This window comes from Aquarana catesbeiana, linkage group LG12, assembly GCF_042186555.1.
Source record: "Aquarana catesbeiana isolate 2022-GZ linkage group LG12, ASM4218655v1, whole genome shotgun sequence".
NCBI classification, from domain to species: domain Eukaryota; kingdom Metazoa; phylum Chordata; class Amphibia; order Anura; family Ranidae; genus Aquarana; species Aquarana catesbeiana.
The window spans coordinates 48,148,645-48,163,162 of record NC_133335.1 but is presented as its reverse complement, the minus strand read 5'-3'; the positions used below and the strand labels follow the sequence as shown (position 1 = coordinate 48,163,162).

Below are 14,518 nucleotides of genomic sequence, written 5' to 3'. Positions count from 1 at the left end.
TGTCTCTGATGAAGCTGTTCTGACTTCTGACGCATTTAGCGGACACATTTTCCACCAGAACTGCAGTCTTGGAATGCTGTGTTTCTTATTACTCAGCAGAAAAAAAAATCAACTTTAAAATTGGGGGAGGTACAAGGGTTATAGTCCTGGAGAACTGTACGGCCTGAAAACAGGTAAGCCTTTTTGTCTTGTACACGAGTAGAGGATTGCTGGAGATATTCACGGTCAAAAAAGTAAACATTAAAACACAAATGTCTAACATTTTCTACAAAGGCTATGGTGATACTGTCATTTAAGGCAGAAATAATGATTCCTAAAGTCATATAGTTTGCATTAAAACAGAGAAAACCTTACAGGAATCCATTTTCTACGTAGTTTGGGTGGGCAGTGTGCCGCTGCACTGGCTTAAGTCTCAAGTGTGCAGCATCTGGCTGCACACTCGAGACTTAATGTTCAAAGCTGATCAGACAGAAGTCTGATTTCCACTGCTCAATGTAATTGATTCTTATAGGCGCTGGTCAGCTAAATGTAAACAGTCATCTAAACAAAACACAAAATATGAAGCATGCACACACCCGGCACCACCTACAGACTGTGTGCAGGTACTGCACCTAAGATCTCTTCCCAACAAGCACTGCAATATCCCATTGTGATGTGGAGAAGGTACATAAATAAAATGTAAAAGCTTCCATTTATCAAAATAGGTTTTTGGCACTATCAAATATTTACAGTCATGAGGCTGGGAACAAAAAGGATACCATCCACTTGGAGGATACAGACTCCCCAAGAATGAGCATTGGCCAACACATTGCTGCGCTCCTGGGAAATGGACATTAGAAAAGAAGAAGGACAAGTGCAGAAGGTATATGGAAAAGAAGAAATTGATACCACATCAGAAAAGTAACAAACACAGCAGAAGATTCCAGCCAAGCAAAAAAATCTTTAGAAAAAGCTAAATAATGTCATACAGAATCTCCCTCCTGATCAAAATGTGAGTTAGACGTTCATATCATTAATACAATTGTATATATATATATATATATATATATATATATATATATATATATATATATATATAGGGTTATAGGGGGGCATGAGGATGACAGGAGGAAGGGTGTTAGCAAGGCAGCAGTGGGGTGCCAGGTGTTATGAGGATGTTAAGGGGTAGGGTTTTTAGCAAGGTGGCTATAGAGTGCCAGGTATGAGGAGGAAGAGGATGACAGGAGGGAGGGTGTTAGTAAGGTGGCAGTGGGGTGCCAGGTGGGATGGACATCATAGCTGACTACTGCATGTGTAATATAGAACATTGCAGTAGCATGTAGAGTAGTGTTATCTTATTTATGGGTTTTACGGTCTCTTAAAATCCACTACAGCCTGTGTCCTCGTGCTTTTATGGGAGGCAGATCATCCATCAATCAAGATGTGACATCCCACCCATGGAGGAGGGAGGGACTGGACTTTCATTTAGGATCTGTGTGCAAGCCCAAATGTGTGATGTCATACCATGTGACCTGACTAGCTCCGATCAAAAAGGAAATGTACTCTCCAGCAACAGAAATCAAATTGAGCAAGTACACCCGGACTCCACTCGCTGTGTCTTATCCGTACTTGTCTGAGAGACAATGCAGGAGGGGGAGGATCTGTGCACACACGATCAAACAGCCTTTTTACACAATGCAGAGGTTTAACCCCTTAGTTTCCTCAGTGAGAACAACAAGCATGCTATTCTGCATATACAGACTGATTTTGCTGTTGTGGGTTTAGTAACACTTTAATTCTTCGTGGCATAGATTCAACAAGGTGTTGGAAACATTTCGCAGAGATTTTGGTCCATAGTGACATCAACAAGGCGTTTTGGTCTACTTAACTGCCGCTGACTGGATAGTTTCTCCTTTGGACCACTCTCTGTAAACCCTAGAGATGGTTGTGTGTCAAAATCCCAATAGATCAGATTTCTGATGCCCGGTTTGAACTTCAGCAAGTCTTCACCACATCTAGATGGCCTTCATAATGCTGTTTGTTCACTAAGGTTCTCTAACAAACCTCTGAGGGCTTCACAGCACAGCTGTATTTATACGAAGATTAAAATTACAAAACAGGTGGACTCTCTTTACTAATTAGGTGACTTCTGAGGGCAATTAGTTCCACTACATTTTAGCTAGGGGTTTTAGAGTAAAAGGGGGCTGAATTCAAATGCACGCCACTATTTCAGATATTTGGAAAACCATTTATCATTTTCCTTCCACTTCACAATAATGTGCCACTTTGTGTTGGTCTATCACATAAACTCCCAATATAATACATTTACGGTTGTAAAATGACAAAATGTGGAAAATTTCAAGGGGTGCGACTACTTTTACAAGGCAATGTATAAAAACTGTACATTAAAAAATGCAAAGAAAGTCATTAAAAAAAAAAAAATAAAATAAGCACAGACACAATGACATTCTATATTGTTCTTATAGGATAACATACCTGGTTTTGGATGGCTTTCTTCAATAACTGCTTCCCACGACACAGAACTGGCTAAAAGAAAGGAAGAGTAATAGAAACATGAAAGTAAGCAAAGGGCAGGTCACCACTATGGCTTATGAGCACAAGAAGCTGGTAAATTAAATAAAATGCAGAAGTTCCCCTGTACAATTTACCCTTACCTCTACATTCTCTGCAGCTTGCCGTTTACAGTGCCCACCTCTTCCACTGGTCACCGAGCTTCCATTAACATTATCCAAAGCCTTTCTGCTCCCAGTCACCACATAATTAACATCCCTACTCAAAAAGCCCTCGATAACCTGGGAAAGGGGGACACAGATGGGAAATTGAAAACGAGAATCCCAGCTTTCTTCTATATGTAAATAAGAACTTCTGTTAATATTATTACAGAAAACCCTTTTAGGGTACAAGTAATGTAATACAAGACCAGCATTATAAAGGTGGCACATTTAAAGTATATGTGGACTTTCATACTTCTTTAAATAAGCTGCCAGCCCCCCATCCCAGTCTAATACTCACCTGTCCCCCATCCACCGAGATCATGCTGTGCAGCCTCTTGGCAAAATTTGTCAGACCATTTAGTCCTATTGAGTTAATTCCCCAATGAACACTAGGAAAAGGATAGCACAACAAGTACAAAAACTGGAGGTTAGAATGTAAGGAGGGACACAGTTGCTTGCTGGGAACGGATTGCGGAAGTAGGCGGAGCTCAGTGAAAAACCGCAGGTTAGTTTGAGGGTAAACGTCCCTGCCTCACATTTGTCCCAATTTCATTAGTTAACAAACGGTAGGGGTGCAACGGATCGTCACCGATCCATGATCCGAACGGGTCAACCTGTTCGGATCGACACACCCCGCGATCCGCTGCCTCGGCCTTTAGAAAAGGCCGCGGCTTCAGCCTAGCTCCGGAGCGGCGGCCATCTTGGTACACCCGGCGGCGGGGGAGATTGTGGATATCACAGCAGTGGGGGAGATTGTGGATATCACAGCAGTGGGGGAGATCAAGTAATTTAAAAGTGTTAACAAACAAAAAGACAAAACGTATGTTTGTCTTATTTATTTGGCGCGATCCTGATGCGCTTGAGTCACCCGGACACGGCGCATTTCCGATTGGCAGGAGGGCTCTGTGATTGGCCCTCCTGATCACATGATGGCTGTGTACAATCACAGCCATCATGTGAAGTAAATAGAGAGCTGGTTGCTAGGCGACTGGCTCTCCTCTCTTCACACGGAAGTTGTCTGTGAGGAGCGGATCACTGCAGCCGTTCGGTGATCAGTGAGTATGAGCTGTTTTTTTTTTTTTTTTTTTTTTTTTTACACACTGATCACCGGCCCAGTGTCCCCACACAATGTCCCCAAAACACTGTCACCACACAGTAAAAACACATGTCCCAATCATCATCTGCACACGTCCGTGATCACACAAACCAATTATTATACACTTAATGGGATTTTTTTTTTTTTTTTTTTTACCAAAGACATGTAGCAGAATACATTTTGGCTTAAATTTAGGACAAATTAGATTTTATTGGATTTCTTTTAAAACAGAAAGTAGAATTTTTTTTTTTTTCAAAATTTCCACTCTTTTTTTCCGCTTATATCGCAAAAAATAAAGAACAGATTTGTAAATAAATACCACCAAAAGAAAGCTCTATTTGTGTGAACAAAATGATAAAAATTTCATTTGTGCACAGTGTTGCATGACCACGCAATTCTCACTGAAAGTGCGAGAGCGCTGAAAGCTGAAAATTGGCCTGGTAAGGAAAGGGGTGAAAGTGCCCAGTATTGAAGTGGTTAAGAACATGCACTGGATGCAAGGATGTTGAGGAACAGTCCACTGTTGGAGCATGGGAGCACAGGAAAGCTTAGCTTAGCTATTCTGTCCCCTGGACATAAACAAGCAGTTAACCCTTCCAGTGCGGATGCAGCCCCACTGCAAGGGTGGATTTTTAGGTGTGCAGGACTTGGTCTTTAAATGATAATGTTGCTTTAGGCTCTGAGAACCTGGCTTGTAAATATACGTTATTTTTACGGGGATCGGGTCGAGCTGTTGGCCTGGTCAGTATTTGCTCCATAATACAAGACATTTTCCCTTATGGAGCGAAAATTACGGTATGTTTTGTTCCTTTTTTGAATTAAATAGGACAGACTGTGTGATGTATTATTATTATAATAATAATAATAATAATAATAATAATAATACAGTATTTATATAGCTCCAATAGTTTGCGCAGGCCTTTACAACATGAGGGCAGACAGTACAGTTACAATACAATTCAATACAGGAGGGATCAGAGGTCCCTGCTCGTTAGAGCTTACAATCTAGGATTATAGCACCTTACAGTTGTTAGATTTGTGGGGTTTGTTTAATATAATCTGCTAATAATCACATTGTATCCTCCCAAGTTCCTGTATTACTGAAGCCTTCACTTACCCCTCCTAATCTGCAGATGGCTTTAGTAAGGAGTTGGGTATTCTTGTTGTGAGGGAGGTCCAGGTAAAATAACTTCCCTTTGAAAGTGATGCTTTTCTGTCTGTCCAGCGTTGCATGTTTCTCTATTGGGGAGTGCTCAGCTGCAAGGAAATGGTAGATATTTTCTTTACACATGAACACAAATACAATATACAGATCATTGTATGCTACGTCGGTTTGCTGAGAATGGAGGAGAGCAATAGATTTCAGTTATATATAATCTTTTGCTGCATAATGGCTAACCCCCCCCCCCACCACCACCACCACCACCACCACTACCACCCCCCCAAGCCTGGAGAACGTTTAGTGAACATCAAGGTAAAAACTCATTCAGAACAAGAGGAAGACAAAACACACAGAATGGTAAAGAACTTTCTGGGATATTTAAGGAAGATTTCTCCCACCTAAGAATATTCATATGTGAAAGACTTACCAGCAGGCATTGGGCTTGGTGCAGCCATGACACCTAAAACAAGAACATAAAAAAATACATCAGTCTAAGCAATGACAGTTTATGGTTTCAGAGTCTAAACAGACAGACAGAGGCCTGTTTTTGCCATTGTGTAATAAGGAGACCCCCTGTCACCAGGTATAACATTTACGGTCAAAAAGTAAAGGGCAAAATAGAATTAATTTTTTGGGGGAGGGTTTAGATAGAGTAGAGAGGGATTGGGAGACCTTTTTTTAGTGTCTGTCCCTCAATTAGGGAGATCAATCATTTGTTCTGTTTACTGTCATCACTGAAAATGAAAGAACATCCCAAATTTTCGGCTGTCCCCAGAAGAATAAGAAGGGAAAATCTTCCAATTGGGACATTAGTCCTAGGGACAAGCTGGGATTCCCTTGTAAACATCCCTTGTAATAGAAAAAAAAAAAACATGACAGGACCTCTTAAATATGAGATCTGGGGGGGTCAAAAAGACCTCAGATCTCATATTTACACTAAAATGCAATAAAAAAAAAAAAAAATAATTTGTTATTTAAAAAAATGGCCCTTTAGGAGCTATGGGCGGAAGTGGCGTTTTGACGTCGCTTCCCCCCTGCAGTGTCATGGAGACGGGTGGGGACCATCTTGCTCTCACTCGTCTCCATGCACAGCCACAGAGAGGACTGGATAGCCTCCGCCGCTGCCGACGGCTCTGGTAAGCGGCGGAGGACACTCCCTCTCCTACCGCTGATAAAAGTGATTTTGCGGCAAATCCGACGCAGAGACCACTTTTATCTTGAAGCGGACCACCAGCCGAACACGAGGATACCGGGGTTATGGCAGCTAGCTGCTGCCATAACAACGATATCTGTCCTTAAAGTAAGGACGTATATCCGCGTGCGGCAGTCCGGAAGTGGTTAAACAAAGCAAAAAAAAAAAAATTCTGGATTGTCAGAGTGGTGGTGGGAAAGGAGGGGTGTAGGTCCATGTCAATATAGCATTATTTTAAATTATCATGCCCCAAAGCCGTAATCATTTTCTCTTTCCTGTCTCCCTCTCTTCAGCTCTCTTGTTTGTTTTGTTACATATGCCTAGTGCAAACTGTTCGGGCGAGAAACACATTAACCTTTCAATTTAATCACCAATTCGGCCAAAGTTTTCCAAACTCTGCCTGTAAATGGTCATATACAATGAGCCGTGCATGTGCAGCTCAGCATACATTCATGGCACCCGCTCTGTGCTGTGACTCCCATGTGCATGAGCTCCTGCTGGTCTTGGCGCATTCAGCGCAGCGATAGAGTGGGCGGTTTGACAGGTATGTCTGCACACTATGGCATTAACCATCTGGGGGCCCATTTAAAATAAAAAAACACGGGGACAGAGAAAATTATATATATATATACCCCCCTCACATTTTTGTAAATATTTTATTATATCTTTTCATGTGACAACACTGAAGAAATGACACTTTGCTACAATGTCAAGTAGTGAGTGTACAGCTTGTATAACAGTGTAAATTTGCTGTCCTCTTAAAATAACTCAACACACAGCCATTAATGTCTAAACTGCTGGCAACAAAAGTGAGTACACCCCTAAGTAAAAATGTCCAAATTGGGCCCAATTAGCCATTTTCCCTCTCCAGTGGGAATCATTAGTGTTACAAGCTCTCAGGGAGAGCAGGTGTGTTAAATTTGGTATTCTCACTCTCGCATACTGGTCACTGGAAGTTCAACATGGCACCTCATTGCAAAGAACTCTCTGAGAATCTGAAAAAAAGAATTGTTGCTTTACATAAAGATGGCCTAGGCTATAAGAAGATTGCCAAGACCCTGAAACTGAGCTACAGCATGGTGGCCAAGACCATACAGTGCTTTAACAGGACAGGTTCCACTCAGAACAGGCCTCACCATGGTCGTTCAACCAAAGAAGTTGAGTGCACATGCTCAGCGTCATATCCAGAGGTTGTCTTTGGGAAATAGACGTATGAGTGCATTGCTGCAGAGGTTGAAGGGGTGGGGGGTCAGCCTGTCAGTGCTCAGACCATACGCTGCACACTGCATCACATTGGTCTGCATGGCTGTCGTCCCAGAAGGAAGCCTTTTCTAAAGGTGATGCACAAAAAAGCCCGCAAACAGTTTACTGAAGACAAGCAGACTAAGGACATGGATTACTGGAACCATGTCCTGTGGTCTGATGAGACCAAGATAAATGTATTTGGTTGTAGATGGTGTCAAGCGTGTGTGGTGGCAACCAGGTGAGGAATACAAGTGTGTCTTACCTACAGTCAAGCATAGTGGTGGGAGTGTCATGGTCTGGGGCTGCATGAGTGCTGCCGGCACTGGGGAGCTACAGTTCATTGAGGGAGCCATGAATGCCAACATGTACTGTGACATACTGAAGCAGAGCATGATCCCTCCCTTCAGAGACTGGGCTACAGGGCAGTATTCCAACATAATAACGACCCCAAACACACCTCCAAGACGACCACTGCCTTGCTAAAGAAGCTGAGGGTAAAGGTGATGGACTGGCCAAACATGTCTCCAGACCAAAACCCTATTGAGCATCTGTGGGGCATCCTCAAATGGAAGGTGGAGGAGCACAAGATCTCTAACATTCACCAGCTCTGTGATGTCATCATGGAGGAGTGGAAGAGGACTCCAGTGGCAACCTGTGAAGCTCTGGTGAACTCCATGCCCAAGAGGGTTAAGGCAGTGCTGGAAAATAAAGGTGGCCACACAAAATATTGACACTTTGGGCCCAATTTGGACATTTTCACTGAGGGGTGTACTCACTTTTGTTGCCAGCGGTTTAGACATTAATGGCTGTGTGTTGAGTTATTTTGAGGGGACAGCAAATTTACACTGTTATACAAGCTGTACAATCACTACTTTACATTGTAGCAAAGTGTCATTTCTTCAGTGTTGTCACATGAAAAGATAGAATAAAATATTTACAAAAATGTGAGGGGTGTACTCACTTTTGTGAGATACTGTGTGTGTGTGTGTGTGTATGTATATATATATATATATATATTAATTAGACCAGTGCTTGACAATTTTGCTTCAAATCTAGGAGCCAGCTAAAAAAGTTTGGAGCAAGGCTTTGTTTTCTGCAACGACAGCAGTAGATCTTACATTTTCACATTGAGGGGACTGGAGCCAGGCATGCTGCTGGGTGGGACAGCTTTCTCACTGGGTGTTTTTGGGGGATGCATATCCTTTTGGGGCTTTCAGAGTGTGTGGATTTGCCATTTGGGGGTGTGTGTGTCATGATGTGTGGGCTGGACTCTGCTCACCTCCCTGCTTGTCACCTTCAAGCCAAACCCGAACACTTTTATAGCTGCGCACAGCAATTTTTCTTTCTGTAGTATACACTATAGCAGTGATGGCGAACCTTGGCACCCCAGATGTTTTGGAACTACATTTCCCATGATGCTCAACTATACTGCAGAGTGCATGAGCATCATGGGAAATGTGGTTCCAAAACATCTGGGGTGCCAAGGTTTGCCATTACTGCACTATAGAATAAAGACCTGGAACACCTTTGAGTGCCCCAAGGAGAGTAGCAATGCAGCATGTGTAGCAAGCCGTGGTTAACAGTGGGTATGGCCACCAGCTCTGTGCCCCCTTTCTCCCTGAAAATTTTGCATACCAATCTCTTTCCCTATAGTAGTACATACCCAGCGCCCCCCTCCCCAGAATGGTACATGCACAGCACTGTGCCCCCACCTTTTCAATATTTATACATTCGTAGCTCTGTACCCCGTCCAGAATAACACATAACCAATGTGCCCCACCCACCCCCATAGTGGTACACACCCAGCTTTGTGCCCCTTCTTCCCCCAAAATAGTACATACCCAGATCTGCAAACCCTCCATACTGGTACATACCGAGCTCTGTCCCCCCCCCACATTTTCTCCAGAATGGTACATACCCAGCCCTGTTCCCCTCTCTTCCATAGTGGTACATAACCAGTACTGTGCCCCTAACCTCTCCATAGCATTATATATATCTAGCTGTGTGCCCACTCCTTCCCTGGAATGGTACATGCACAGGGGATCTGCTGGGGGAGGAGGGCGGAGAGCGCGCAGAGGTGCCGGTGTTTTGGATGTTGGAACTGAGTCAGCTGCATGTCCGGTTGTTGGAGTTGCTAGCGCTTGGTGCTGGCGGTGGATGGGCTGACGGTGGCCCGGGCACCAAGATAGGGTTTCTGATTGCCGTGGCGACTTGGCGTCTGGGATTTGTTGAGTCCCGGCTTAGACTGTATTTCAGAGGGGTCTGACAGGTGGTGACGAGGCAATACGTCAACTTCTCACTGCTTGTTTTAACCCCCTGAAACGTCACATCCACTTGCGGGTAGTAGTTCCAGCCAATCACAACGGGGGGTGGTATCCTGCTGCAGTGCTTAGCTATGGTATGTGTATACCCCCCACCCCCGTTGCCTTTGCAGCCCAAAGGGGAGCTAAAAATGTGCTCAGCCGCATGTTTCTGCCACCCCCTAACAGTAAACAAGCCCTTCTGGATTTTAACATTCTGTATAAAGCCCCTTTCACACGAATGGACCGTCTATCCGTTTTTCTTCCATCCGTCAACGGACAACAATGCATTCCTACATTTCTATGGGCAACGGATGACCATCGGTTAATCTCTGCTTCCGATTTTATCTGTTTTTTTTTTTTTTTTTTAAATGTACAGGGCTACATCGAGATCTGTGAAAACAGATATTAACTGACCTTAACGGACAATGTCCATCAACATCCGATCATTTAAGATCCGTTTTGAAGAAATAATTTATTTTTTGTTCATCTCTGAACTCAACCTATATCCCAGGACAATAGGAAGTATATTGGAAGTACATCCCCAAGGAGAACCACGGCCAGAGACGTCTCCCAGCAGTAGCTCCTAATCACAATCTGCTTTTTCTTGCTCTCCCTTCTCCACAGATAGGCAAATATGACAAACAATGTCACGATGTCCCAAAAATTGTTGGAATCCATCGCACAACGGATAAGAACTGATACATTTTTAACACGGCTAAACTGACGGTGCCCGTGTGAATGAGACCTAACAGAGTCCTACCTTTTTCTGCTCTGAAAAAATAGCTGTTTATCCTGGTCTTGGGATAATGATTCTGAATGGGGGGGTGTTTTTGGTGACAGGTTCTCTTTAACAAGACATCCACGGTCTAAAAAGCCCCTCCATGTCTCCTCTGTGCTGCACTGAATGTAATGCACATCGCACTTCAATACATTATTTGCCAGCAATACACTTTAACCGGTTCCCGACCGGCTCCTGTACTTTTACGTCGGCAGAATGGCACGGCTGCGCAAAGTAACGTACCCGTACGTTACTTTGAATTTGCCGCCGTGTGCGCGCGCCGCGCCTGCCACGATCTCCGTGAGTCGGGTCGCGGGTCCCGCGGACTCGATCGCCGCGATTGCCTCACGGAGAGGACGAACGGGGAGATGCCGTTGTAAACAGCATCTCCCCGTTCTGCCTAGTGACAAGTGTCACTCGATCTCTGCTCCCTGTCATCGGAGCAGAGATCAGTGATGTCACACACCAGCCCATCCCCCTGACAGTTAGAAATCACTCCCCTAGGACATACTTCACCCCTCCCCGCCCCCTAGTGGTTAACCCCTTCACTGCCAGTGTCATTTATACAGGAATCAGTGCATTTTTATAGCACTGATTGCTGTATAAATGACACTGGCCCCAAAAGTGTGTAAAAAATGTCCGACATAACGTCGTAGTCACAATAAAAATCGCTGATCACCGCCATTACTAGTAAAAAAAAAAAAAAAATTATTAATAAAAATGCCATAAAACTATCCCCTATTTTGTAAACGCTATAACTTTTGCGCAAACAAATCAATAAACGCTTATTGCGATTTTTTTAACCAAAAATATGTAGAAGAATACGTATCGGCCTAAACTGAGGAAAAAAAATGTTTTTTTTATATATATTTTTTGGGGATATTTATTATAGCAAAAAGTAAAAAATATTGTGTTTTTTTCAAAATTGTCGCTCTTTTTTTGTTTATGGCGCAAAAAATAAAAATCGCAGAGATGATCAAATACCACCAAAAGAAAGCTCTATTTGTGGGAAAAAAAAAAGGACGTCAATTTTGTTTCGGAGCCACGTCGCACGACCGCGCAATTGTAAATTAAAGCGACGCAGTGCCGATTCGCAAAAAATGCTCTGCTCAGGAAGGGGGTAAATCTTTCCGGGGCTGTATTGGTTAACCGCTTCAGCCCCGGAAGATTTTACCCCCTTCCTGACCAGAGCACTTTTTGCGACACGGCACTGTGACGCTTTAACTGACAATTGCACGCCCGTGCGACGTGGCTCCGAAACAAAATTGACGTCCTTTTTTTCCCCACAAATAGAGCTTTCTTTTGGTGGTATTTGATCACCTCTGCGATTTTAATTTTTTTTGCGCTATAAACAAAAAAAGAGCAACAATTTTGAAAAAAAAAAAAAAAAAAGCACTATTTTTTACTTTTTGCTATAATAAATATGCCCTAAAAATATATAAAAAAACTATTTTTTTTTCCTTAGTTTAGACCAATATGTATTCTTCTACATATTTTTGGTAAAAAACAAACAAACAAACAAACAAAAAAAAAACCTGCAATAAGTGTATATTGATTGGTTTGTTCAAAAGTTATAGCGTCTATAAAATAGGGGATAGTTTTATGGCATTTTTATTATTATTATTTTATTTTTTAATTAGTAATGGCGGCGATCTGCAATTTTTAATCGGGACTGCGACATTATGGCGGACAGATCGGACACTTTTGACACTATTTTGGGACCATTGTCATTTATACAGCAATTAGTGCTATAAAAATGCACCGGTTACTGTGTAAATGACACTGGCAGTGAAGGGGTTAACCACTAGGGGGCGATCAAGGGGTTAAGTGTGTCCTAGGGAGTGATCCTAACTGCGGGGGGGGGGGGGGAGATGGGCTACCACTGACATGACAGAGCTCACTGCTCCCGATGACAGAGAGCAGTGATCTCTGTCATGTCACTAGGCAGAACGGGGAAATGCCTTGTTTACATAGGTATCTCCCTGTTCTGCAGCTCCGTGACACGATCGCTGGGAGACCGGCACATCGAGTCCGCAGGCACGGTCACGCTGTACGCGGCGGGCGTCTGCTAGCCCCACCAATTAAAGGGGACATACAGGTACACCCATTTGCCCACCGCTGCCATTGTGCCGGTGTGCAGCGGTTGGCAAGTGGTTAATACATTATTTCAACAACTAGAAGGGTGTCCGCTCGCCTCCCCCCCCGGTGCCACCCACTATCCTGGCAACCTGGCACCTGGGGTTTGAGGAGCCCTGGTCTGAAAATGTTATTTGTCAGGTTTATCACAATCACTGAAAATGAAAGAGGAAGAGAATCCCACATTTTGGGTTGTCCCCAGAAAAGGAATAGAGGGGAAAATCTTCCAGTGGGGACACTAGTTCTGCTGACAACCAGGGATCACTTTAGAGCAGGGATATGCAATTAACAGACCTCCAGCTGTTGCAAAACTACAAGTCCCATCATGCCTCTGCCTCTGGGTGTCATGCTTGTGGCTGTCAGAATCTTGTTATACCTCATGGGACTTGTAGCTCTGCAACAGCTGGAGGTCCGCTAATTGCATATCCCTGCTTTAGAGGAATTTTCTCCCACTTCCTGTTTGGCTATGGGACAGGAAATGAAGGGGAATCTCCCCAAAGGGGACACTGATGGCAAACATAAACCTGACAGGTGTTGTACTTCTAACCCTTTCTTACTAAATCAAAAAAAATAAAAAATGAAGTTAAGTTTTATGAATGGTCCGCATTGTGCACAGTTGCACGGTGTTTGCTGCACTTTCCATATTGATTAAATGGGGCGCGTTGAGGGACTGCCAGGACAGTGACAACACGGGGGGAGGGGGCAGCCATGCCAGGACAGCGAGGACACGGAGGGCCACTAGGGTGGAATTCACCCGGACAGTCTGGGTTTTGAATCACATGTCCGGGTTTTATTTCCCCTGGAGCCCGGACACATTATTTAAACCAAGCTTCCAGTTTCGACCAATTGGTTGTATTTTACTTCTGCAGCAGCTGAATGTCGGCTTCTCCTCCTCTCCCAGCTGCTGGAAGAAAATAAAGGAGCTCTGATCTGGTAATCACAGCCTCCTCTGTCCTCCTCTCCCCCGGTCTCCTTGGTTCTCCCCTTTGCTGTGAGCCTCTAAGGTGTTCTGGTTGCAGAGAAGGTGGTGACCCTATGGGGGGAGCACAGCCAATAAAACAACACAGGAGCCCCACCTCTGATGGGGGATAACTATGAGCGGTATTGGGGGCCCCTAGTCTCATATATTGATGTATTGTCGGTCCTCTCACCCGTCTTCCCTCCAGCACGGCTCTCTGTCCGCCTCTCTCTCTCCTCTGACTGGATTTGAACTCGGCCACTCCCGCTCAGCTCTGAGGACGGGGAGCCGGAGAGGACAAACCAGCGTGCAGGGGGGCGGAGCGGTGCGAGGAGTGACATCAGAGCCAGGCCCCGCCCCCTCTCCTCGGGGAAGGAGCCCTGCCCGGCTGGAAAGATGGCGGCGCCCAGCGAGCAGGTGGCGGCCGGGGATTTCGGTTCCTGGCTGGATTGCAGGCTGGAGGCGCTGGGCATGGACCCGGAGGTGTACCCGGCCTACATCCAGGGGGTGCTGAGGGAGGAGGATAACCCGGAGGAGAGGGACGAGGCGCTCAGGGGGATCCTGGCCGCCTTCCTGGTGAGACATGAGGGGCCCCAACACTAACTCCAGAGCCCCTCGGGGGCCCCAACACTGACTCCAGAGCCCCTCGGGGGCACCAACACTGACTCCAGAGCCCCTCGGGGGCACCAACACTGACTCCAGAGCCCCTCGGGGGCACCAACACTGACTCCAGAGCCCCTGGGGGGCCCCCAACACTGACTCCAGAGCCCCTGGGGGGGGCCCAACACTGACTCCAGAGCCCCTCGGGGGGGCCCCCCAACACTGACTCCAGAGCCCCTGGGGGGGGGCCCCCCAACACTGACTCCAGAGCCCCTGGGGGGGCCCCCCAACACTGACTCCAGAGCCCCTGGGGGGGGGCCCCCCAACACTGACT

General features: G+C 45.1%; 1 protein-coding gene across 1 annotated transcript in view; it reads right to left on the bottom strand.

Moving 5' to 3' along the window:
- Nucleotides 1–14,161, bottom strand: part of DBF4B (DBF4B-CDC7 kinase regulatory subunit) — a 33,575-nt gene extending 19,414 nt beyond the window's left edge. The window contains exons 1-6 of the mRNA XM_073607716.1: nt 13,778–14,161; nt 5,400–5,432; nt 4,928–5,067; nt 2,655–2,792; nt 2,476–2,526; nt 759–819 (exon numbers count right to left, since the gene is read on the bottom strand). Coding sequence (XP_073463817.1) covers nt 759–819; nt 2,476–2,526; nt 2,655–2,792; nt 4,928–5,067; nt 5,400–5,432; nt 13,778–14,057 — 703 coding nt within the window. The 5' untranslated portion in view covers nt 14,058–14,161. The remainder of the gene's footprint in view (nt 1–758; nt 820–2,475; nt 2,527–2,654; nt 2,793–4,927; nt 5,068–5,399; nt 5,433–13,777) is intronic.
- Between the last annotated feature and the right edge of the window lie 357 nt (nt 14,162–14,518).